A 26,011-nucleotide genomic window follows, 5' to 3' on the forward strand; every position below is an offset into this window, starting at 1 on the left:
TACAGAAGCAGAAGACCACACCGGGTGCCCCTCCTGTCAGCTAATAGGAAACTGAGGCAATTCTTACAGGATCACCAAAGTTGGACAATAGAAGAGTGGAAAAACGTTGCCTGGTCTGATGAGTCTCAATTTCAGCGGCAACATTTAGATGGTCGGGTCAGAATTTGGTGTAAACAACATGAAAACATGGATCCATCCTGCCTTGTAGCAACTGTTCACCGCTCGTGGTGGTGGTGTAATGGTGTGTGTGTGTGTGTGGGGGGGGGGGGTATATTTTCTTTCCACACTTTTTGCCCCTTAGTGCTAATTGAGCAGCGTTTAACCACTTAAGGACCGGAAGGATTTGCCCCCTTAATGACCAGGCCATCTTTTGCCATTTGGCACTGTGTCAATTTAACTGACAATTGCGCAGTTGTGCGCCGCTGCACCCAAACAAAATTTATGTCCTTTTTTCTCCACAAATAGAGCTTTATTTTGGTGGTATTTGATCACCTCTGCGGTTTTTATTTTTTGCACTATAAACAAAATAATACCGACAACTTTGAAAAAAAAAAAAAAAGCAATCATTTTAACTTTTTGCTATAATAAATATACCCAAATGAAAAAAATTAAATTCTTCAGTTTAGGCCGATACGTATTCTTCTACATATTTTTGGTAAAAAAAAAAATTGCAATAAGCGTATATTGATTGGTTTGCACAAAAGTTATAGCGTCTACAAAATAGGGGATATATTTATGGCATTTTTATTTAAAAAAAATTCTTTTACTAGTAATGGCGGCGATCTGCGATTTTTAGCGGGACTGCGACATTGTGGCAGACAGATCGGACACTTTTGACACTTTTTTGGGACCAGTGACACTTATACAATGTTTAGAGCTAAAACTAGCCACTGAATACTGTATAAATGTCACTGGCAGGGAAGGGGTTAACACTAGGGGGCGATCAAGGAGTTAAGTGTGTCCTAGGGGGGTGTTTCTAACTGTGGGGGGGGGGGGGGTGGGCTGCCTAGGAGTAGAGAGAGAGATCGCTGCTCCTGATCACTAGGAATAGCAAATCTCTCTCTGCTCCCCTGTCAGAACAGGAATCTGTCTGTTTACATTGACAGATCCCCGTTCTGGCTCTCTGTGGAGCGATTGTGGGCGGGCGGCGGACAGCGTGCCTCTGGCGGTGTGCACGCACCTGCTAAAGCCTTTTAAAGAGCCGACGTACAATGGCGCCAATTCGCACAGCCATGCAGACCTGCCGCAGTAGAACTGCGGCGGGTGGTCGGCATGTAGTTAAACGCCACAGCCTACCTGAGTATTGGTGCTGACCATGTCCATTCCTTTATGACTACAGTGTCCCCATCTTCTGATGGCTCCTTCCAGCAGGATAATGCACCATGTCACAAAGCTCCAATCATCTCACCGCTGGACAATGAGGTCACTGTACTCCAATGGCCTCCACACTCACCAGATCTCAATCCAATAGAGCACCTTTGGGATGTGGTGGACCCACTACCAGACCCATCTTCTGATGGCTCCTTCCAGCAGGATAATGCACCATGTCACAAAGCTCCAATCATCTCACCACCGGACAATGAGGTCTCTGTACTCCAATGGCCTCCACACTCACCAGATCATAATCCAATAGAGCACCTTTGAGATGTGGTAGAACCTGAGTATTGTGAGTATTGTTGCTGACCATGTCCATCCCTTTATGACTACAGTGTCCCCATCTTCTGATGGCTCCTTCCAGCAGGATAATGCTTCATGTCACAAAGCTCCAATCATCTCACCGCTGGACAATGAGGTCACTGTACTCCAATGGTCTCCACACTCACCAGATCATAATCCATTAGAGCACCTTTGGTATGTGGGTGGAACAGGAGATTGGCATCATGGATGTGCAGCCAACAAATCTGCAGCAACTGTGTGATGCTATCATGTCACTATGGAGCAAAATCTCTGAGGAATGTTTCCAACACCTTGTTGTATCTACGCCACCAAGAATGAAGGCAAAGGGGGTCCAACCCGCTACTAGCAAGGTGTACCTAATAAAGTGGCCAGTGAGTGTATATACACTTTTGTGCTATAATAATTTAAAACACGAAAAAGGATCCCCAGAGGCTGCAGGAAGCATTGCAGCTTCAGCTACTGAGCTTTGTAAAAAAAAACACAAACAGAAATGGAATGTGAAATATGTGAAAAAGGGACTTAAAGCTCCACCTTCTGATTATATTTGCAAAATATTACTATGTAGCATTCCATATTTATCTTTTTATTTTTTTCCCTGAAGATAATAAATAAAGACAATTTGTATAAAACTTCTGTACATTCATTTCAAAAATCTTCAACTAATATTAAACTTTTTCTTGCATTGACGTCTGACAATTCTGTGGTAGGGATCTTAAAGAGTAACTCCACTTTTGTTGTGAAAAACACTCCCCCTCCGGGTGATCGATGTACATTGCAGGGATTTAAACACACTTTGCGGCAGACTCCTACATTTTGTTATTCCGAAGAAATAGCTGTTTGTTTCTCTGTGTCCATGTGCATAGTAAATCTAATGGGAGTGTTTTATTTTTATTTTTTAATTATCAAGCAGCTGCTGCGCTTGCAGGGTTCTAAAGAGGAAAGTGGCAGGGTCTGCACCCCTGTAAACGTGGGTGTTTTTTTTGCCTTTGGTAATTAAATTTTTGTTGCAGGGGATGCCCAAAAACAGACTTGTGTAGACTTCTGGGAAAATCAGTGAGCCAATCATACAAGCAGGAAATCACATATCTACACGATGTCCTGTATACCATCTGTGTACACAACACCTCCAGGCTGCCATATTACATTTTACAGAAAATTACAGAGCTGCAGAGTGAAAATTAAAGATAATTTTTAATAACATTCAATTACAATATGACTTCTGTAGCCATTGTATACGTATATTGATCATTTTTTTATTTACTATTCCCCCCCCCCCCGAAAGTGGAGTTATGCTTTAGGCAAGTTATATATAATATATATATATATATATATATATATATATATATATATATATATATATATATTTTTTTATTTTTATTTTTATTTATTTTTTATGGAAAAATTCCCTCATTGGGTTTTTTTTAGCAGCCAAGAAATTATTCAAAGGTCATTGATTAAAAATCTTTATTGTATCAAAAAGCAATTGGACAATTACATGAGAGTTGTAAAAAATGAAAACATGAAAATAACAAAACCATGGAACTACATATTGTATGAAATCTTGCTAAAATTGCATTTTACTGCAAAAAATTTGTATATAATCTTCCACATAAAACTCCTACACGTTTCGACCCTTCTAATTGTGGTCTTCTTCAGGGGGAATTTTACTCTATGCAGAAAGATAAGGAATATTTTACAGTTTAATAATCATTTTACTTGTTTACCTATAACATATAATCACACATATATGTGTTTTACTATTCTATATATATATAGATATATATACACATATATATATATATATATATATATATATATATATATATATATATATATATATATATATATATATGCACAGTATATGGATATACCAAAGGATTGGGAGGCCTGCCTTTACACACTAGTGCAAAATGCAAAAGGCCAGAGGAATGTATATATATATATATATATATATATATATATATATATATATATATATATATATTTTTTTTTTTTTTATATTTTTTTTTTCCGAGTACTGTATGTACTATATTGTCAAAAGTATTGAGACAGCTGCCTTTACACGCACATGAAATTTAGTGGCAATCCCAGTCTTAGTCAGTAGGGTTCAATATTGAGTTGGCCCACCCTTCAGAGCTATAACAGCTTCAACTCTTCCCGGGAAGGCTGTTGACAAGGTTTAGGAGTGTGTCTATGGGAATGTTTGACCATTCTTCCAGAAGCCTCATGTTGGATGAGAAGGCCTTTTCCCGCAGTCTCTGCTCGAATTCATCCCAAAGGTGTTCTAATCGGGTTGAGATCAGGACTCTGTGCAGGCCAGTCAAGTTCCTCCACCCTAAACTTGCTCATCCATGCCTTTATGGACCTTGCTTTGTGCACTGGTCCAAATCATTTGGTGGAGGGGGGATTATGGTGTGGGGGTTGTTTTTCACGGGTTGGGCTTGGCCCCCTTAGTCATGTTGGAACAGGAAGGGGCCATCCCCAAACTGTTCCCACAAAGTTGGGAGCATGAAATTGTCCAAAATGTCTTGGTATGCTGATGCCTTAAGAGTTCCCTTCACTGGAACTAAGGAGGCCATGCCTGACCCCTGAAAAACAACCCCACACCATAATCCCCCCCTCCACCAAATGATTTGGACCAGTACACAAAGCAAGGTCCTTAAAGACATGGATGAGCGAGTTTAGGGTGGAGGAACTTGACTGGCCTTCAATTTATTTTTGGATTTGGGTTTATCACCGCTTTAAGTGCCAAGGAATGGTGTAAACCAGGTATCTTCGGACTACGGCCCTCCAGCTGTTTGCGGAACTACACGTCCCATGAGCCGCGAGGCATTGTAAAACTCCGACATTCACAGACATGACCAGGCATGATGGGAATTGTAGTTCCTGAACAACTAGAGGACTGTAGTTTGGAGACCTCTGGGGTAAACAAATCCCAACCAAATTCTGATGGATTTACTTTTTAAAGTTTTTGTGGAACTGGGCTATGGTCACAGCACTTCCAGGGAACGTGCCGGTTGTGACTTTATTATTTCCAGATTAATTAGGCTTTCTTCTACGAATCCCCAATGAAAGCTCACATTCCGTTTTACAAGGCGATACACTATTACTATCCAATTAGTATTAATTTTATGTCTGCTAGTAGTAAAAGCTGAGATGACCTTGCAGTATATTCTCTGCCTGGAATACTCGGTGGGCCGAGGTCCAAGCGATGAGAACGGAGTGGATATATTTTGTCGGTTTTACAACGGATACGGCTCTGATTGGAGGAAATCTCTACGGAAAAGACAACGTGTTTCCTGAGTCAGCACATTCAACGCGCCAGCTCCAGCGCCCCGGCAAGAACATTTTTTTAAGAACATTTCCATAGAAAGAACATGGTGAATACTCTTACTAGGGGCTTTTTATTTTTATTTTTTTGCTGAAACCTGGAAGGTGGGAGACATGCGCAGATTTGTTTCATTTATTTAATTTGTTTTCAGAATTTGTTTTGTTTATTCGACTCGATTAAAAGTTTCTGAATTCAGTCGCATTGAACTCAATTCAAACCGTATTTGGAAAATTTGAATCGATTCGAATTGCATTCAAATTCTAATCAAATTCCATTCGAATTGCATTCAAAATCATATTTATTCTATTCAAATTTTTTGGAAGATGGGTATATTCTTTCAACACCATTTTATTCTCTTGTTTTTACTATTCTATTCTTTTATTTTCGGTTCTATTCTTTTCTATTCTATTCAAATTTGAATTTATTCTATTTGAAATTCGAATTGCGGAAGAAGATTTTATTCTTTCTATTTTATTTTATTCTATTCTGTTTTTCTATTCTATTGTTTTCTATTCTATTCTTTTTTTCTATTTTGTTATTTTTTATTCTATTTTCTACTGTATTCAAATTAGAATTCAATCTATTTGAACTTGGAATTTCAGAAGATGGTTATATTTTTTATTTATTTTTTGCTATTTTATTCTATTCTATTTTTTTATTCTATTCTGTTCTATTCCTTTATTTTCTATTCTATTCTATTTTATTCTGTTCTTTTATTTTCTATTCTATTTTGTTTTACGCTATTCTATTCTTTTATTTTCAATTATATTCTATTATATTCTTTCTATCCTATTCCTTTATTTTCTATTCAATTTTATTCCGTTCTTTTATTTTCTATTCTATTTTGTTCAGTTTTACTCTATTCTTTTTTTTTCTATTTTTTTTTTTCTATTCTGTTCTGTTTTAAGCTATTATATTCTATTATTTTCTTTTCTATTCTATTATACCCTATTCATTTAAATTCTATTCTATTTAATTCTGTTCTTTTATTTTCTAGTATATTTTGTTCTGTTTTACTCTATTAGTTTTTTATTTCATTTTTTATTTATTTTCTATTCTGTTCTGTTTTACGTTATTATAGTCTATTCTTTTATTTTCTAGTATATTCTGTTATGCTCTATCTCTCATATTCCTTTATTTTCTCTTCTATTTTATGCTGTTATTTTATTTTATTTTCTATTTTGTTCTTTTACTCTATTTTTTTTCTCTATTTTTTTATTTTCTATTCTGTTCTGTTTTACGCTATTATATTCTATTCTTGTATTTTCTATTATATGCTATTATATTCTTTCTGTCCTATTCCTTTATTTTTTATTCTATTTTATTCTGTTCTTTTATTTTATTTTCTATTTTGTTCTGTTTTACTTTATTCTTTTTTCATTTTTTTAAATTTTCTATTCTGTTCTATTTTACACTATTATATTATATTCTTTTATTTTCTATTATATTCTTTCTATCCTATTTCTTTATTTTCTATTCTATTTTGTTCTGTTTTACTCTATTGTTTTTTCATTTTTTTTTTTTATTTTCTATTCTGTTCTATTTTACACTATTATATTATATTCTTTTATTTTTGATTATATTCTTTCTATCCTATTCCTTTATTTTTTATTCTATTTTATACTGTTCTTTTATTTTATTTTTCATTTTGGTTCTGTTTTACTCTATTCTTTTTTTTCTATTCTGTTCTGTTTTATGCTATTATATTCTATTCTTTTATCTTCTATTAGATTCTTTCTATCCTATTCCTTTATTTTTTATTCTATTTTATTCTGTTCTTTTATTTTATTTTCCATTTTGGTTCTGTTTTACTCTATTCTTTTTTTTCTATTCTGTTCTGTTTTACCCTATTATATTCTATTCTTGTATTTTCTATTATATTCTATTATATCCTTTCTATCCTAGTCCTTTATTTTCTATTCTATTTTATTCTGTTCTTTTATTTTATTTTCTATTTTGTTCTGTTTTACTTTATTCTTGTTTTTTTCTCTATTTTTTTCTATTCTATTCTGTTTTACGCCATTATATTCTATTCTTTTCTTTTCTTTTATATTGTATTATACTCTTTCTATCCCATTCCTTTATTTTCTATTCTATTTTATTTTGTTATTTTTTTTTTCTATGTTGGTCTGTTGTTCTATACTATTCTATTCTTTTCTATTCTATTCCTTTATTTTCTATTCTATTTTATTCTCTTCCAAAAATGATTATAATTCAAAAACTATCCGAATTCGATTTGAAAACTATTCGAATTTCATGTGAAATTTTGTTTCGTTATTTCGGATTTGTTTAAATTCGTTACTATTGTAATTCGGATATTAGGATACACCCCGAATTTCAGAATAAATTTATTTTTTTCCGAATTTCAATACAGAACGAAACGAACTGCACATGTCTGGATTCTACCATCGAATGGAAGTAGAGGAACGGTCTAGCACGCCAAGTATTCATACAGGAGTGTGGCCGCTCCCTTTACCAAGATGGCTGTCCGTCACCGGCGCCCCATTGGCGGAAGCCGTATTCGGAAAGGTGCGAGCTGCCTGGCTCAGGGTCTCCTTATCAATTTTTTTGAAAAAAAATAAAAAAAAAAATGTCGGATTTTGCTACTGCGACCGACTTTTTTTTTTTCTTATTTACATTTATTTTGAGTATTCAATTAGGCCGCAAAATTGTTTCCTTTTTATCTGTGCCGATACTATGGAGCATGAAAGCCTCAGAGACCGTGTGTTAATTTGAATTGAATGGGGCCTTGTTAAATTTATTGACATGAAATGAAAAAATCCCCACTGTGGTTTTGAACTGTCATGCTACCCAGAGGCAAGAAATTTTAATTAAAAAAAAAAAAAAAACGAAAGGAAAAAAAAAAAAAAAAAAATAATAAAAAAGAAGCGATCCTCCTTGTCTTTCTCCATCCTCTCGGAGCCTCAGCCGGAGCCGGGAGGAATCTGCATAGTATTAGCACATTCGTTGCTTGATTAAGCCCTGGTGGGGTGACATCTTCAGGAGTCACGTGGCGTACGCGGACAGCTCCAAACAGACGGCGGGGACCGGGGACAGGAAATATCTGCTGCTGGCCGTTTATTTACTGACGCTTCAAAATTTTACCTACCAAGATAAAGTACTAAAAGCTCCCTTGATGATACCCGAGATAAAATAGTTACAATAGTAATAGTACAAACTCTCAAATTGCCTCTTAAAGCGGACTTGGATTCCAGCAACGTCATCCTTCAAACATAATCAGCCGTCAGTGAGAATGATATAGGTGGTGTCACGTTTGAGGACGCGCTCTGCGGCTTTGGATTTGAATTTTTTTTTTAAAACGTAATTTTTTTTTTATTTTTTTTTTCACCAAATGATTTGTTAATTAACCACTTCACATCCAGGCCAATTCTGACATTTCTCTCCTACATGTAAAATTCATAATTTTTTTTGCTAGAAAATTACATAGAAGCCCCAAACATTATAAATGTTTTTTTTAGCAAAGACCCTAGAAAATACAATGGCGGTTGTTGCAACTTTTTATCTCACAAGGTATTTGCGCAGCAATTTTTCAAACGCGTTTTTTTCAGGAAAAAAAAACAGTTTCGTGCTAAAAAAAAATAAAAAAAATAAAACAGTAAAGTTAGCCCAAATCGTGGAATGGCGCCAAACTTTGGTATTTACAAATCCCCATAGGTGACGCTTTAAATTTTTTTACTGGTTACATGTTTTGCATTACAGAGGAGGTCTAGGACTAGAATTATTGCTCTCGCTCTAACATTCGCGGCGATACCTCACATGTGTGGTTTGCACACTGTTTTCATATGTGGGCGGGACTTACGCATGCGTTCGCTTCTGCGTACAAGCAAACAAACAAATAGAGCTTTATTTTGGTGGTGTTTGATCACCTCTGCGGTTTTTATTTTTTGCGCTATAAACAAAAAATACCAACAATTTTGAAAAAAAAAAAAGCAATCATTTTTACTTTAACAAATGTTGTAGCGTCTACAAAATTTTGGTATTTGATCATCTCTGCAGTTTTTATTTTTTGCGCTCTAAACAAATTTGAAATAAAATTCTATATTTTTTACTTTTTGCTATAATAAATATCCCCCAAAAATATATATAAAAAACTATTTTTTTCCTCAGTTTAGTTCAATATGTATTCTTCTTCTACACATTTTTGCTAAAAAAAAAAAAAAAATTGCAATAAGCGTTTATTGATTGGTTTGCGCAAAAGTTATAACATCTACAAAATAGGGGATAGATTTATTTTGGTATTTTATCATCTCTGCGGTTTTTATTTTTTAATTTTGAAAAAAAAAGCTATATTTTTTACTTTTTGCTATAATAAATATACCCAAAAAATATATAAAAATATATATATTTTTTCCTCAGTTTAGGCTGATTTGTATTCTTCTACATATTTTTGGTAAACAAAAAAAAAAAAAAAAAAAGGCAACAAGCGTATATTGATTGGTTTGCACAAATAGCTTCTACAAATTTTTTTTTAGCAAAGACCCTAGAGAATACAATGGCGGTTGTTGCAACTTTTTATCTCGCAAGGTATTTGCGCAGCAATTTTTCAAACGCGTTTTTTTCAGGAAAAAAAAAACAGTTTCATGCTTAAAAAAAATAAAAATAAAATAAAACAGTAAAGTTAGCCCAAATTTTTTGCATAAAGTGATAGATGAAGATACGCCGAGTAAATAGATACCCAACATGTCACGCTTCAAAATTGCACGCGCTCGTGGAATGGCGCTAAACTTTGGTATTTACAAATCCCCATAGGCGACGATTTAAATTTTTTTACTGGTTACATGTTTTGCATTACAGAGGAGGTCTAGAATTATTGCTCTCGCTCTAACGTTCGCGGCGATACCTCACATGTGTGGTTTGCACACTGTTTTCATATGTGGGCGGGACTTACGTATGTGTTCGCTTCTGCGTACAAGCTCACTTTAATTTTATTTATTTTTTATTGTAAATTTTACTTACATTTTTTTTAGTTTGACACTTAAAAAAATAAAAATAAAAATGTGATTACTTTTATTCCTATTACAAGGAATGTAAACATCGCTTGTAATAGGAATATGGGACGATCGGACCTATTTACAGTGAGATATGGGGTCAATAAGACCCCACATTTCACCTCTAGGCTGGGAAGCCTAAAATAAAAAAAAAAAAAAAAAAAAACGATCCTGGCTTCCCAGCCAAGGTGGCGCCGTTGTTTTGAATGCAGAGGCCGGGTGTGACGTCATAACATCGCACCTGGCCTCCGAACGATCATAGAGACTCCGGGGACCATCTGGTCCGCCGGAAATCTCAATGACCGACTCGCCGATCCTGTGACCGACTCGAAGATGGAAGCGGTGAGTCAGTAGAAGCACCGGAGGACGCCGCCGCCCTTAAGAACGATCAATCGGCGGAACTGCCCCTATGATCGTTCTTATGGTGCAGGGAATCGCCGGCTGAAAATGCCGATATCTGAATGCTGTCTGTGGCCTCAGGCATCATTCAGATATAGCCCCCGGAAAGTCGAGGACGTCCACCTGAAGCGAAGTGGTTAAATTAACCGTTTCAGCCCCTGGAAGGATTTATCGCCTTCCCGACCAGAGCACTTTTTGCGATTCGGCACTGCGTCGCTTTAACTGACAATTGCGCGGTCGTGCGGCATTGCGCCCAAACAAAATTGACGTCTCCCCCCCCCCCCCCCCCCCGCACAAATAGAGCTTTATTTTGGTGGTGTTTGATCACCTCTGCGGTTTTTATTTTTTGCACTATAAACAAAAAATACCAACAATTTTGAAAAAAAAAAAGCAATAATTTTTACTTTAACAAATGTTGTAGCGTCTACAAAATTTTGGTATTTGATCACCTCTGCGGTTTTTATTTTTTGCGCTATAAACAAAAAAAGAGCGTACATTTTGAAAAAAAAAAAAGCTATATTTTTTACTTTTTGCTATAATAATTATCCCCCAAAAATATATAAAAAAAAATATTTTTCCCTCAGTTTAGGCCGATATGTATTCTTCTTCTAAACATTTTTGGTAAAAAAAAAAAAAAATTGCAATAAGCGTTTATTGATTGGTTTGTGCGAAAATTGTAGCATCTACAAAATAGGGGATATATTTCTTTTGGTATTTGATCATCTCTGTCATTTTTATTTTTTGCGCTATAAACAAAAAAGAGCGTAAATTTTGAAAAAAAAAAAAAAGGTATATTTTTTACTTTTTGCTGTAATAAATATTCCCCAAAAATATATATACAAAAAACTATCTTTTTCCTCAGTTTAGGCCAATATGTATTCCTCTTCTACATATTTTTAGTAAAAAAAAAAAATAGCAAAAAGGGTTTATTGATTGGTTTGCGCAAAAGTTGTAGCGTCTACAAAATAGGGAATATATTTCTTTTGGTATTTCATCATCTCTGCGGTTTTTATTTTTTGCGCTATAAACAAAAAAAAAAAATCGGCAATTTTGAAAAAAAAAGCTATATTTTTTACTTTTTGCTATAATAAATATACCCAAAAAATATATAAAAAATATATATTTTTTTCCTCAGTTTAGGCTGATTTGTATTCTTCTACATATTTTTGGTAAAAAAATAAAGTAAAATCGCAATAAGCGTATATTGACTGGTTTGCACAAAAGTTATAGCTTCTACAAAATAGGGGATAGTTTTATGGCATTTTTATTATTATTATTTTATTAGTAATGGTGGCGATCTGTGATTTTTATCGTGACTGCGACATTATGGCGGACACATCAGACACTTTTGACACCATTTTGGAACCATTGTCATTTATACAGCGATCGGTGCAATAAAAACCGCAGAGGTGATCAAATACTCACTTACTCACTTTGGTTTCTAGAGGCTTCCATAGCTCCCAACTGTCCCTGATTTTGAGGGTCTGTCCCAGATTTAGAACAAAGTCCCTCTTTCCTCCTCATCTGTCCCTCATTTTGGTCTCATCTATTTAGTTGAATATAAAATGCACTTTTTATCTTTCAAAAAGTGTTTTTTGGCGCTAAACCTTTCATCGCAAATTCTAAATTGCTGCATTTGTAAATGTCAAAAGCCAATTTAAAGGAATAGCAGTAGTAAGTCCAACACTGATACCCGAGAACACTCTCTCTTGTAATGCTTAAAGCTTTACCACATTTAATGTCCCAAGACATTGGGAGCATTTGGGTCAGCTTGACCCATACAAACTAGTTAAGTTGCCATAGGGCCCCACAAAACCTGAGACCACCACACCCTTTAGTCCAACACTGACACCTGAGAACACTCCCGTAATGCTTAAAGCTGATCTCTACATTTAATGCCCCAATACATTGGGACCATTTGGGCCAGCTTGGCCTGACCAAACTAGTTAAAGGGCCATTAAAAGCCTGAGATCACCCCACCCATTAGTACAACACTGACACTTGAGAACACTCTCTCTTGTAATTCTTACAGCTGACCTCCACATTTAATGCCCCTAAACATGGGGGCCATTTGGGCCAGCTTGGCCTGACCAAACTAGTAAAAGGGCAATTAAAAGCCTGAGACCACCCCACACGTTAGTCCAACACTGACACCTGAGAACACTTTCTCTTGTAATGCTTAAAGCTGATCTCCACATTTAATGCCCCAAGACACTGGGACCATTTGGGCCAGCTTGGCCTGACAAAACTGGTAAAAGGGCCATTAAAACCCTGAGATCACCCCAGACGTTAGTCCAACATTGACACCTGAGAACACTTACTCTTGTAATCCTTAAAGATGATCTCCATATTTAATGTCCCAAGACATTGGGACCATTTGGGCCAGCTTGGCTTGCACAAACTAGTTAAAAGGACGGAGATCAGCTGTAAGCCAAATGGGAATTTTTAATACCAGCTTACACTTTAATTTTACCATTAGCTGTTCAATGGAGGGTGCTGGGAATACGCCCCGATGTACATCAGCCAACAATATGACCTCTCCAAACAGAAAACATTGCCCTAATTCACCAAGGTGCACCCAGCTGTCTGCAGACCTATTGTTCAGCAATATAAAGCTTCAGCCTTGCGGATCACGTGCGTTCCCCGTCCCTCATCATTAATGTTCAGCATCGGCACCTGCCACGTTCGCTGATCTGAGCTCTGACTTTAATCTCATTTTAAAGTCATGTTGTTGGGGAAACAGAACAGAGAAGAAGAGGCAATGACAAGCGCTGCTAACACGAGAATCATGCTGACAAGTCAGCCCGAGGCTGGATTCGCACTGTACTTTGGCACATCACTGTGGAGCTGCACATTAGCATTTTTCAGAGTCTGCAAGAAGATCTTTCAAGTACCTGTAGACAGCACGCTTGTCAGCTTCCAGCTGTGCCTGAGGGTCAATTGGAGCACCGGGGACAGGGTTAGCTGCCGCAGAGGATGCTGGGAGATGGACTGGCTGGGCCTTGGCAGTCTGCTGAGCGGTGGCCGTCATCTGCTCAAAGACAAGTAAGGAAGGGTTAGTATATTGTGATCTGGCTCTAAATGTCTTATTGTATGTCATAAGCAAACATTGCATGCGGGAAATGACTGCATACACAGCTGAGACTGCGGCTTTCAACTATTGTGTGATTAAAGGGACCATCCACCCACACATACTATATATCTGCACATCAAACATAAAGGGGACACGGCCTTCCCGTTAAATTGCTTTAACCACCTCAATATCGGGCACTTTCACCCGCTTCTTGCCCAGGCCAATTTTCAGCGCTGTCGCGATTTGAATGACAATTGCACGGTTGTACAATGCTGTACCCGAATTAAATTTATATAATTTTTTTGAGACGGATAGAGCTTTCTTTTGGTGGTATTTAATCACTGCTGGGTTATTTATTTTTTGCTTAACAAATTAAAAAAATACAAAAATTTTGGAAAAAAAACAAAAAACGTTTTCTTGTTTTCTGTTACAACATTTGGTAAATAAGTGATTTTTCTTCATCACTGATGGGCACTGATATGCTGCACTGATGTGTGCTCATGAGGCTGCACTGACAGGCACTGATCAGGCAGCACTGATGAGGTGGCACTGATATGCAGCACTGATGGGCACTGATATGCAGCACTGATGGGCACTGATATGCAGCACTTCTATGCAGCACTGATGGGCAGAGATATGCAGCATTAATAAGCACTGATATGCAGCACTGATGGGTGCTGATAGGCAGCACTGATTGGCGGTCCTGATATGCAGCACTGATAGGCGGCCCTGATATGCAGCATTGATGGGCACTGATAGGTGGCACTGATGGGCAGCCTTTATGGGCACCAATAGGCAGTACTGATATGCAGCACTGATGGGCACTGATAGGTAGCACTGATGGGCACTGATAGGCAGCACTGATGTGCACTGATAGGCAGCATTGATTGGCACTGATGGGTAGCCTTTATGGGCACTGATAGGGGGCACTGATAGATGGCACTGATAGGAGAGCTGCTTATCCACTCTCCTCTACTCACACTCTGTCAGCGCGAATAGAGGAATGGCGATAACCGGCACTTCCTAGTTATACTGTGATAAGCTGTGATTGGACACAGCTGAGCACATGGTAAAAAGCTATGTCATAGGCTCTTTACCATGTCTGGAGATGCGGTGTGTTCAGGCGACACAATGCACCATCGATCGCTACGCTGCTTTTCCCCCCGACAGCGTGCATAAGCGGCTTGTTCTGAAGGACATCATATCACGTCCAATCAGAACAATGGAACCCCCTGCTGGGCCACCATTCTGCTATAGGCCAGGCAGGAAGGTGTTAACTTTCATCTCATCCAGGTGGGTAAATATTTCTGTCATTAATAATTATATTGATCATCGTTATCGCATCACTTAGGCCCCATGCACACTGGAGGTTATGGTAACTCTCCTAGACTCCTTTCCTTCTGGCAGAAGTGTTTTGGCAGAAAAAACAAACACTTGACACGTGTAAATACATGAAACGCGTTTAGGCACATCAAGTACTGGGGCCTTCATTTATTTCATTGGTCAGAATAATCATTTATTCTGGCCATTGAAATGAATTAGCGTTTACACTCCAGATGCCCCTAACAGCCACATTACAAACGCCCAACGTGCATGAAGCCTTATTATACAGATAACTTGTAAGGCGTTAGCTACGTCTGAACAGATTTTATTTTCCCAAGTCTGGGTTGATAGACCTAAGCTTACACCTCGAACCCTGGAGAGACCAGGGATCACTCTAAGCCACGGCTCTCCAAACTTTTCAGTATGGGGGCCACATTATATATATTACAAATATTCAAGGGCTAAAATAAAATAACCCTAAGACTCCCCCTTATACCAAAGCCCCCATTTACATCATGGGTCCCTATCAGATCCCCCCTTATATCAGGGTCCCCATCAGAGCACCCCTTTACATCAGGGTCCCCATCAGAGCCCCCCTTTACATCAGGGTCCTCCTCTGAGTCCTCCTTACATCAGGGGTCCCTATCAGATCTTCTTTATATCAAGGTTCCCATTAGAGCCCCCCTTTACATCAGGATCCATATCACAGGCCACTATATATCAGAGTCCCCATTAGGGCCCCTCTTTACATCAGGTTCCCCATCAGAGCCCCCCTTTACATCAGGGTCCCTATCACAGCCCCCTTTATATCAAGGTCCACATTAGATTCCCCCTTTACATCAAGGTCCCCATCAAGGTCCCCCTTTACATCAGGGTCCCCATCAGAGCCCCCTTTACATCAGGGCCCCCCTCAGAGTCTTCCTTAAATCAGGGGTCCCTATCAGATCCCCCTATCAGGGTCCCCATTAGAGCCCCCCTTATATCAGGGTGCCCCTCCGAGTTCTCCTTACATCAGGGGTCCCTATCAGATCTCCTTTACGTGAGGGTCCCCATCAGAGCCCCCTTTACATCAGGGTCCCCTTCTGAGTCCTCCTTATGTAGGGGTCCCTATCAAATCCCCCCTTATATCAGGGTCCCCATCAGAGCCCCCACTTTCATCAAGGTTCAATCAGAGTTCCCTTACATCAGAGTCCCTATCAGAGCCCCCCTTTGATCAGGGTGCCCTTTAGAGCCCTCGTTATGTCAAGGATTCCTATCATAGCCCCCTTTACATCAGATTACCCACCAGGGCCTGCACACATTTCACGGCCCCCATCAGAGCCCCCCTTACATCATAGTGCCCCTTAAAGTGGATGTAAACCCTCTCCTTTACCCAGTGAAGTGAACAGCCTCAGATGATACACAGAGATGAAACTAATCTCCCTACATAAATTTTACATGTATATCTGCCGTCTTCATCTTTTTCAAATATAATATTTATTGAAGCCCACAACAAGCGAAAACAGGTCACTACAGACATTATGTGAAATCGGGTATAACATCAGACAATGCATTGACCAAAAAAAATCATAGAACGATTAAAATAGAGTAATGTAGATATTCTGAACAGAACCTCTATTGATAATGGCAAGATGGTTTAATGCAAATGTATTCATTGTCAGTAATATATCAAAAAAAGGTGAAAAAACGAATAGTGGGGTAGAATCCGAATTCAAAGGACAAACTGATTCCAAAGCCCCCACGTTTTAGAGTATTTTTCTTGTTAATGTTGCACGGTGAGAACTAGATCCTCCATTCTGTTAATATCCTTCACTTTATGGAGCCAGTCAGCAGTAGTTGGTGGAAATTGTTTCTTCCAATGGAGTGGGATACAGAACTTTGCAGAATTCAAGAGATGGCGTACAATGGATTTTTTTTATATAGTTTGGCTGAAATGGTAGAGACGTGCAACAGGAAAAAAGGGTGGATTACCAGGAATCTTGTATTCTGTGAATGTTTGAGTAACGTCTCTAACTGTCGCCCAAAAATGGGTCAATTTAGGACATGACCAGAATACGTGAAGCAACGTCCCTCTATCCCCTAGGCATCTCCAGCAATGGTCACTAGTAGCAGGGTAGTATTTATGTAAGAGGTGATGAGTTAGGTACCACCTCGTTAAAAGTTTATAGTTGGTCTCTTGAATTTATGTACAGACCAAGGATTTTAGCGAGAATATGAGAATATGTTGTAGAATTTACGTTGCACTTCTATTTCCCATTTGTCTACAAACAGTGAGTGTGGTTATGTGGTCGGACATTTCAGTAGGGAGTATGTTTTGGATAGGACCTGTGTGAGAGTGCCTTTCTCAGAGCAATACTCCTCAAAGATCGTCAGTGGATGATCTTTGAGGAAATGCCACAATTGGAGTGCTGTCCAAAAGGGCAGTTGAAAGGGGCCCGTAGCATTCCCCAACACTTCTATGGAAGGCCATGGTCGCCCCCCCCCCCCCCCCCCGTTAAAAAATGGGATGCCTGAACTCTACCTAATTGTTGCACTGACGATCTTTGAGGAAATGCCGCAATTGGAGTGCTGTCCAGAAGGGCAGTTGAAAGGGGCCCGTATCATTCTCCAACACTTCTATGGAAGGCCATGGCCCGCCCCCCCCCCCCGTTAAAAAAATGAGATGCCTGAACTCTACCTAATTGTTGCACTGATGATCTTTGAGGAAATGCCGAAATTGGAGTGCTGCCCAAAAGGGCAGTTGAAAGGGGCCCATAGCGTTCCCCAACAATTCTATGGAAGGCCATGGTCCCCTCCTCCCCCTTAAAAAATGGGATGCCTGAACTCTACCTAATTGTTGCACTGACGATCTTTGAGGAAATGCCGCAATTGGAGTGCTGTCCTGAAGGGCAGTTGAAAGTGGCCCATAGCGTTCCTCAACACTTCTATGGAAGGCCATGGTCCCCCGACCGTTAAAAAATGGGATGCCTGAACTCTACCTAATTGTTGCACTGACGATCTTTGAGGAAATGCCGCAATTGGAGTGCTGTCCTGAAGGGCAGTTGAAAGTGGCCCATAGCGTTCCTCAACACTTCTATGGAAGGCCATGGTCCTCCGACCTTTAAAAAATGGGATGCCTGAACTCTACCTAATTGTTGCATAGTTTGAAGTGTGTTGGGGTCAAGACCAGGAGGGAAACCCTGGGTTTCCCATAATAGGGAGCAATGGGGAGTCTGGAGAAGTGAGGGAATTCTTTCTGCTAACCTGTGAGCTTATCAGGAGTGTCGTACCCAGTAGAGGGTGAGATTTCAAAGAGGGATTTATATGGTCGAAACACCATAGAGCTCCCTTCAGCGGAATGCTACTTTGAGACTGCTCTATCTGTACCCAAAGCTTGGAGCAGTGGTGACGGCACCAATCAATAATCCTACCAAGGTGAACCTTGAAGAGGTATCAACTGCAGGGGTCAGTGGGACATTAAAGTCTCCATTGAGGATCAAATGCCCCTCTTTAAAGTCTAACAATTTGGTTAAGACATTACAGACGAAGATATCCTGGTGATCACTGGGCACATAGATTGTTGCCAGTGTCAGTTGCACCCCACTGATGAGACCCTTGACAAAAGCAAAACGTCCCTCTGTATCCAACATAGTCTCACGGCAGGTCCATGTGATTGTACTAGATAGTAGGATAGAAACACCCTTAGATTTAGCGCATCTGTTAGTAGAGTGATAGGTCAGGGGGTAGTGTCTATTTTTCAGTATAGGTAGTTTGTCATCCTTTGTATAAATGCTACATCAGCATGAGAGAACTTCAGATCATGCAACAGCATTCTTCTCTTATCGGGTATATTGAGACCCTTAGCATTTAGGGAGATAATCTTTAGTTAAACCATTGCCAATTGTGGGGGGGGAGGGTTTTAGACAGAAAAAAAATAAGGTGTAAAATAAAAGAAAATTTAAAAAAGGAAGAGGAGTGAAGGACGGAGGTAAAGTCCGTCACCAGGGGTGGACTGACAACTCATGGGGCCCCGGGCAATAGGAGATTATGGGGCCCCCGGGCAATAGGAGATTATGGGGCCCCCCAGGCAATCCGAGATTATGGGGCCACACAGTATACACACACACAGTATACAATCACACAGTATACAAATACATGTACACACAGTATACACAGACATGTTTCTATTGGCTGAGAAGATACTGGAGAGGTGGGGCAGCTATAATCTCAGGATTTTTAGACCAAAAGGATGTCGGTAAGGGACATTTCAGAGACAGATGTAAAAAAACCACAGATTTTTACATACTGCCCATGGTTTTACTGAGGCTGGCAACCCTGATGGGGCCCCCTTATGGCTCGGGGCCCTCGGGCAGTGCCCAAGTGGCCCAATGGTCAGTCCGCCCCTGTCCGTCACTATTCCTTAATACTAAAATTGTCAGCCGCCAATTGTTAAACAAAAAAAGAAAAAACACACTCCCCGACTATCGCCGAGTAAGCGTGCTATGGCGTACATGGGGGAGCAGTCAGACCAGGCTTCAGGAGAGCATCCCCAGCCCACCCCAACCACCCCGGACAAGATGAGTTAACATAAAACAGGTATGCATACGGCATTAACAGTAAATCTGAGGAGATAATAGCTAAGGAACCCAACAGAGCAGGGGTCAACAACGTCTGCACCCCCCCCCCAACAGACCACCCCCTCGAGGCGAGAGGAGGGGATTGTGGTCCCCGGGAGGCAAGGCACAGACACCGCACAACTCCCAGCCGACATCTAACCCTGCAAAATGCAAAAGACAAGGCAGAAAATGTTGTGTGAGCTACCATTGTCTCAACAGCTAGTGACGATATCATAATGCATATAAAGGTATATCAGTGTTATAGCATTAGGGATGAAACAAGCAGCCTTTCGTCCTAAGAGGCATCACAGAGTGGCATCACCTGAAGACTATGTATATGTGAAAGAAGGGATTGGAGGAGAGGGTTGGCAGACACTGAGAGGCAGGCCAATGAGAAGGGAGTTGCAATAGTCGAGACGAGAGATAACAAGGGAGTGAATGAGGAGCTTGGTGGTTTCATTTGTTAAAAAGGGGCACATTTTAGAGATGTTATGGAGGTCAAGTCTACAAACTTTTGACAATGTTTGGACTTGGGGCTGAAATGATAAGTCAGAGTCTAGGATTACACCTAGTACCTGGGCGTGAGGTTGCATTGTTGATTTTGATGGAAAAGTCATGGAGGAGGGCACAGGTGGGGGAAGGAATATTAATAGCTGTACGTCGGCAGAATGGCATGGGCAGGCATATTGGCGTACAGGTACGTTCATTTCAATATGCCACCCTGCCATCGCGTGCGCGCCGCTGGTGCCGCACTCGCGTGCTGGTCGGGACCCCCGTGAGTCTGGTTGCGGGTCCCGCGGATACCCGCGATCGTCTCAAGGGGAGGCTGAACAGGGAGATGCCGTTGTAAACAGCATCACCTCGTTCTACCTAGCAACAAATGACGCTGATCTCTGCTCCAAGTGATTGGAGCAGAGATCAGTGTTCACTAACACAAAGCCCAGCCCCCCCACAGTTAGTAACATGCCCCTAGGAACACTTAACCCCTACACTGCCACCCCCTGGTTAACCCCTTTACTGCCAGTGTCATTTACACAGGAATCAGTGCATTTGTATAGCACTGATTGCTGTATAAAGGACAATGGTCCCAAAAACGTGTCAAAAATGTCCGACGTGTCTGCCATAATGTTGCAGTCACAATAAAAATCGCTGATCGCTGCCATTACTAGTAAAAAAAAAAAATTATTAATAAAAATGCCATAAAACTATCCCCTATTTTGTAAACACTATAACTTTTGCGCAAACCAATCAATAATCGCTTAGCGTGATTTTTTTTTACCAAAAATATGTAGAAAAATATGTATCGGCCTAAACTGAGGGAAAAAAATGTTTTTTTTATATATTTTTGGGGAGTTATTTATTATAACAAAAAGTAAAAAATAATGCGTTTTTTTTTAAAATTGTCACTGTTTATAGCACAAAAAATAAAAACCGCAGGGGTGATCAAATACCACAAAAAGAAAGCTCTATTTGTTGGAAAAAAAGGACGTCAATTTTGTTTGGGAGCCACGTCGCACGACTGCGCAATTGTCAGTTAAAGCGATGCAGTGCCGAATCGCAAAAAGTGGCCTGGTCTTAAGCCAGCAAAATGGTCCGGTCTGAAAGTGATTAAGGAAGTGATGCATCCACTGCCGATATGTCAGTTAGTAAGTTAGTAATGCGAGAGGAGACTGAAGGAGTGAGGTGAGGAGTAGACAGATAGATTTGGGTGTCATCGGCATATAAGTGGTATTGGAAGCCGTGGGCAGTTATCAAGAGACCAAGGGAGGAGGTGTAGATAGAGAAGAGAAGGGGTCCAAGAACGGAGCCTTGGGGGACCCCTACAGAAAGAGGCAATGGAGAGGAGGAGACAGAGATTTGGGTGTCATCGGCATATAAGTGGTATTGGAAGCCGTGGGCAGTTATCAAGAGACCAAGGGAGGAGGTGTAGATAGAGAAGAGAAGGGGTCCAAGAACGGAGCCTTGGGGGACCCCCACAGAAAAGGGCAATGGAGAGGAGGAGACAGAGATTTGGGTGTCATCGGCATATAAGTGGTATTGGAAGCCGTGGGCAGTTATCAAGAGACCAAGGGAGGAGGTGTAGATAGAGAAGAGAAGGGGTCTAAGAACAAAGCCTTGGGGGACCCTCACAGAAGGGGCAATGGAGAGGAGGAGACAGAGATGTAGGTGACACTGAAGGAGCGCTGTGATGGATAGGTAGAGAACCAGGATAGAGGAGCAGAATCTCGGAGGCCAAGGTAGTTTATTGAGAAGGTACGGGTGGTCAACAGTATCAAAGGCCGCAGAGAGGTCAAGTAGTAGGAGTATGGAGTACTGGCTGTTGGTTTTAGCAGTTAGGAAATCGTTAGTGAGCTTTAGTAAGGCAGGTTCCGTGGAGTGCTGAGAGCGAAAGCCAGGCTGTAATGGGTCAAGAAGGTTATTTTCACTGAGGAAGGAGCTAAGACGGTTGAAGACTAAGCGTTCTAGAAGTTCAGAGGTGAATGGGAGCAATGAGATGGGTCTGAGAAGTTGTTCAGGTTGGTGGGGTCCAGCGAGGGCTTTATACAGTAAGTATGGGAGTGATCTGTGCATGTTTTAGCCCTTGTACACACGGTCGGAGAATCCGTCGGAATGTGTCCTATCGGACCGTGTTGTTGGATAATCCGACTGTGTGTGGTATGCATCGGACTGATTCCGTCGGAATATCCGTCGGACCCAATTTTCCAACATGTCGGAAATATTTCCCGACCAACTGGTTCGATCGGACATACTCCGATCATGTGTAGAGAATTTTGATCGGACCAAGTGCCACGCATGCTCAGATCAAATTCCTACATCAAAGCTATTGGCTACTAGCCTGAATGTAGTCCCATCGTAACGAAATGACGTCATCACGTTCTGAAAGATCGGATTTTTCGCCAACTTTGTCCGACCGTGTGTATGCTACAGTTTCGGACACAATCCAATGGACAAAATCCGACGGGCAAAATCCGACGAATTTGGTTGTGGAAATCTCTGACCGTGTGTACAGGGGCTTAGAGTACATATGTGAGGACCTTCCAGACCCTCTCTCTGTATACACCGCGCCCCTCTCTCTGTATACACCGCGCCCCTCTCTCTGTATATACCGCACAAAGGAGAAATCCTCATTTGCTGCACACGGGGAAGTCAAGGTCACTACAATAAGTCCCGAGAAGTCCCTGGAGAGAGTATTTACATGTGAGAAGTAAACACACCGCCCAGCGCCCTGCAGATTGCTCTCGCAGCCCCTCTGTTCTGGATGCTGTTAGGCAATATGTGGGGCGATTATTCTAATCTGAGCGCAATCTTCATAGTGAGAGTTTCCCGCACACCTCCGACCGGCGCGAAGCGTCCCCCTTATCCCTCCTTTACTGGCAGTCTAATTGAAAAGGACAGAGGCAGCGGAGATAAAAGGAGCAACCACTGAATGCAATGAAAATGTAAATCTGGAGCCGATCAGCTCAAAGTTTTCAAGCCCCGCCACCAGCTGAGAGTGACGTTCTCGCGGCACGGAGCTCTGGGAAGGACGCATTGATGCATCTGCTGGGGGGGCCAATTCAGAGAGCGGCACGGCGGCGAGCCGGAGTTTATCTCTAAATAGATTTCTCCGCTGTGAGATAAATCTTTATTTCCTATCAGCTGGATCAAAATACAGGGAAAGTGAGACATTTAAAAGGACAAATATGGTGTCTCCTGAAGGTTTACCGTGATGTTTACCTGAAAGTAAAATATTACCTTTCCATGCTTGCTGTCACATATTTCATGGTGGAATTACGGATTCTCTCTAGGATGCCTTTGCTATCAACAGGCAGCCAATTTCATTTTTGGGATCTAATATTCAAAACTTTTCTCAACTGCCTTTCTCGTCCATAGATCCGTGGATCCCTAGGGTTCCTTAAGAGGTGCCAAAGGGTTCCATGAGTAAGGAGCCACTTCTGCCTCTCGGATAAGTTCCCACTGACACCATTATTCTTTTTACACCTCTTACGAGGGATTCTTCCCAATGACCACAAGAGTAAAAAGCATTCTTCCTAATCACCATCATACTAATGTTCCCTGAGATGTTGATATGAAACAAATGTTAATAGGGGTTGTGTCAGGACCGGAGTCACCTGCTGGTGGCGCTGTGCTTCCCTAAGTGGAAAGTTGAAGTTCCAGTGTCCACCAGTAGGTGCAGAATGAAAAAAAAATGTGTTTTGTTTTGTTTCGGTATTTACATAAATTTGTTTAATTAAATTTGTTTTAAAAGTAGATAGGACTAATTGTATGGGAAAAACGAGGGTCAGATCCACATTCCTTGTACAACATGTAAAAGAAAAATTCCTCAAAAAGCAGTACTTTGAAGGACAATGAACACTCAGAAAAAAAATATATATTAAAAAAAAAATATAGTAAAAGAGTTTTCATGGTCCTTCAAAGTCCCAACCAATTTAATTTGTTTGATTTGTTTAATTCATTTTCGGAATTCGTTTTATTTATTCCAATTCGAATTGATTCAAAGGTTCTGAAATCGGTCGAATGCGGAAAATTCTAATCAATTCGAATTCCATTTGATTTATATTTATTCTATTTGAAATTCGAATTTTGGAAGATGGTCATATTCTTCTTATTCCATTCTATTCTATTGTATTTTCTATTCTATTCTTTTATTCTCTGTTCAATTCTTTTCGAAATTTAAGTTTATTCTATTCGAAAATTTGAATGTCAGAAAACAATTATATTGTTTCTATTCTTCTCCATTTTTATTCTATATATTCTATTCTTTGATTTTCTATTCTATGCTATTCTATTCAAATTTGAATTTATGGGAGAACACCAGAATTATCCAGAATGAGTGCAGTGAAAGTCAAATGCATTATGAGTTCCCAAGAGGCCCCCTTCACCAGGGCTTGAAAATTTCAAGATGGGCAATAACCTAGGACAGGGATGGCGAACCTTGGCACCCCAGATGTTTTGGAACTACATTTCCCATGATGCTCATGCACTCTTCAGTGTGGTTGAGCATCATGGGAAATGTAGTTCCAAAACATCTGGGGTGCCAAGGTTCGCCATCCCTGACCTAGGAGGTAAACATGAGCGCTTTTGAAGAATAGATCTGCCAAATCCGTGAAGAAAGCAAGCTTGGTGATCGGTTTATACTAGTCTCAAAGGTCTATCCCTCGGGACAACTGAAATCCCCGAAATGGGTTGATTTTTTTTCCCTGAACAAGTTTTGAAGAACAAAATTGTACGTTGGACACAATCGTTTTTTGCTCCTTGCATCTTTTTTGTCATATTGCAAAGAAATACCAAACCATGACCTTGGTTCTTCTCCATAGAGCTGCCTAAGAAGTATCCCTACACTAGATGAGTTACCCAATGGAGGTCAGCACCCAGACTAAGATACCGGCACTCCCACCGCCTTAAAGTAGACCTTCACCCATAAACTTAACTTCCTCTACTCTGCTTCCCACCACTTCTCTTTTTCGCTATTGTAATTTTTTTTTCTAGAAAATACCTTTTTTTAAATTTAGTGAGCCCCCACTTTCAAATTTCTCACCTAGGCAAGGATGATGTAATCAGCCTCATGGGATAAATACGGTACATCAAAAATCCGGCTGTGGACCTGAAGTATCATGTTTTTGACCCTTCAGCCTCGTTCAAGACCCACAGCATCTCTACACATGTGTGGGATTAAGGTAGCGTCATCAGGGGGCCAAATGTGCAAACGAAGAAGAGACAGACAGCTCCTGATTATGGGAGATTCAAGATGGCGGCATGGGATGGGACATGCAGTGGAAGAATGGTGGGTAAGAGAAGAAAAACACAGGATTGGCCGGCCTAGTGATTATGTTTATCTAGCAAAAAAGGAGCATTAGAGGTAAGTGGAATTTGGAAAGTAAAATTCAGAGGCAGGAGTAAAGTTCTTCTTTAATAAAGTATCATCTAATAAGTCAATGCTGTGACTACTAAGTTCTGTAAGCAAGTCATAAGTATTGGGACACCTGCCCTTACAAACACATGAACTTTAATGGCATCCCGGTCTTGGTCCGTAGTGTTTATTATTGAGATGGCCCACACATTGCCGCTATAACAGCTTCAACTCTTCTGGGAAGGCCGTCCTCAAGGTTTAGGAGTGTCTCTATGGGAATGTTTGACCGTTATTCCAGAAGCACCTTTGTGAGGTCAGGCACTGATGTTGGACGAAAGGGTCTGGCTTGTAGTCTCCGCTCTAATTCATCCCTTCTAGTTCCTTCAGGTTGAGTTCAGGACTCTGTGCAGTCCTGTCAAGTTCCTCCACCCCAATCTCACTCATTTATGTCTTTATGGACATTACTTTGTGCACTGGTCCAAATCATTTGGCGGAGGGGGGGATTATGGAGTGGGGGTTGTTTTTCAGGGGTTGGGCTTGGCCCCTTAGTTCCAGTGAAGGAAACTTTTAAGCCAGCAGCATACCAAGACATTTTGGAGAATTTCATTCTCCCAAATTTGTGGGAACAGTTTGGGGATGGTCCCTTCCTGTTCCAACATGACTGAGCACCAGTGCACAAAGCAAGATCCATAAAGACATGGATGAGGCAGTTTTGGGTGGAGGAACTTGACTGGCCTCCACAGATTCCTGATC

The 26,011-nt window shown here is 40.4% G+C and overlaps 1 protein-coding gene across 3 annotated transcripts in view; it reads right to left on the bottom strand.

The window, feature by feature from the left end:
- Positions 1 to 26,011, bottom strand: part of PKNOX2 (PBX/knotted 1 homeobox 2) — a 701,154-nt gene that overhangs the window by 133,711 nt on the left and 541,432 nt on the right. For all 3 annotated transcript variants that reach the window (XM_077458198.1, XM_077458196.1, XM_077458197.1), the window contains one exon: positions 13,311 to 13,447. In XM_077458198.1, the coding sequence (XP_077314324.1) occupies positions 13,311 to 13,447 (137 nt within the window). The remainder of the gene's footprint in view (positions 1 to 13,310; positions 13,448 to 26,011) is intronic.

The sequence above is a fragment of the Lithobates pipiens genome, unplaced genomic scaffold (assembly GCF_037356315.1).
Source record: "Lithobates pipiens isolate NorthernLeopardFrog02 unplaced genomic scaffold, aLitPip1_a1.2 Scaffold_27, whole genome shotgun sequence".
Lineage (NCBI taxonomy): Eukaryota > Metazoa > Chordata > Amphibia > Anura > Ranidae > Lithobates > Lithobates pipiens.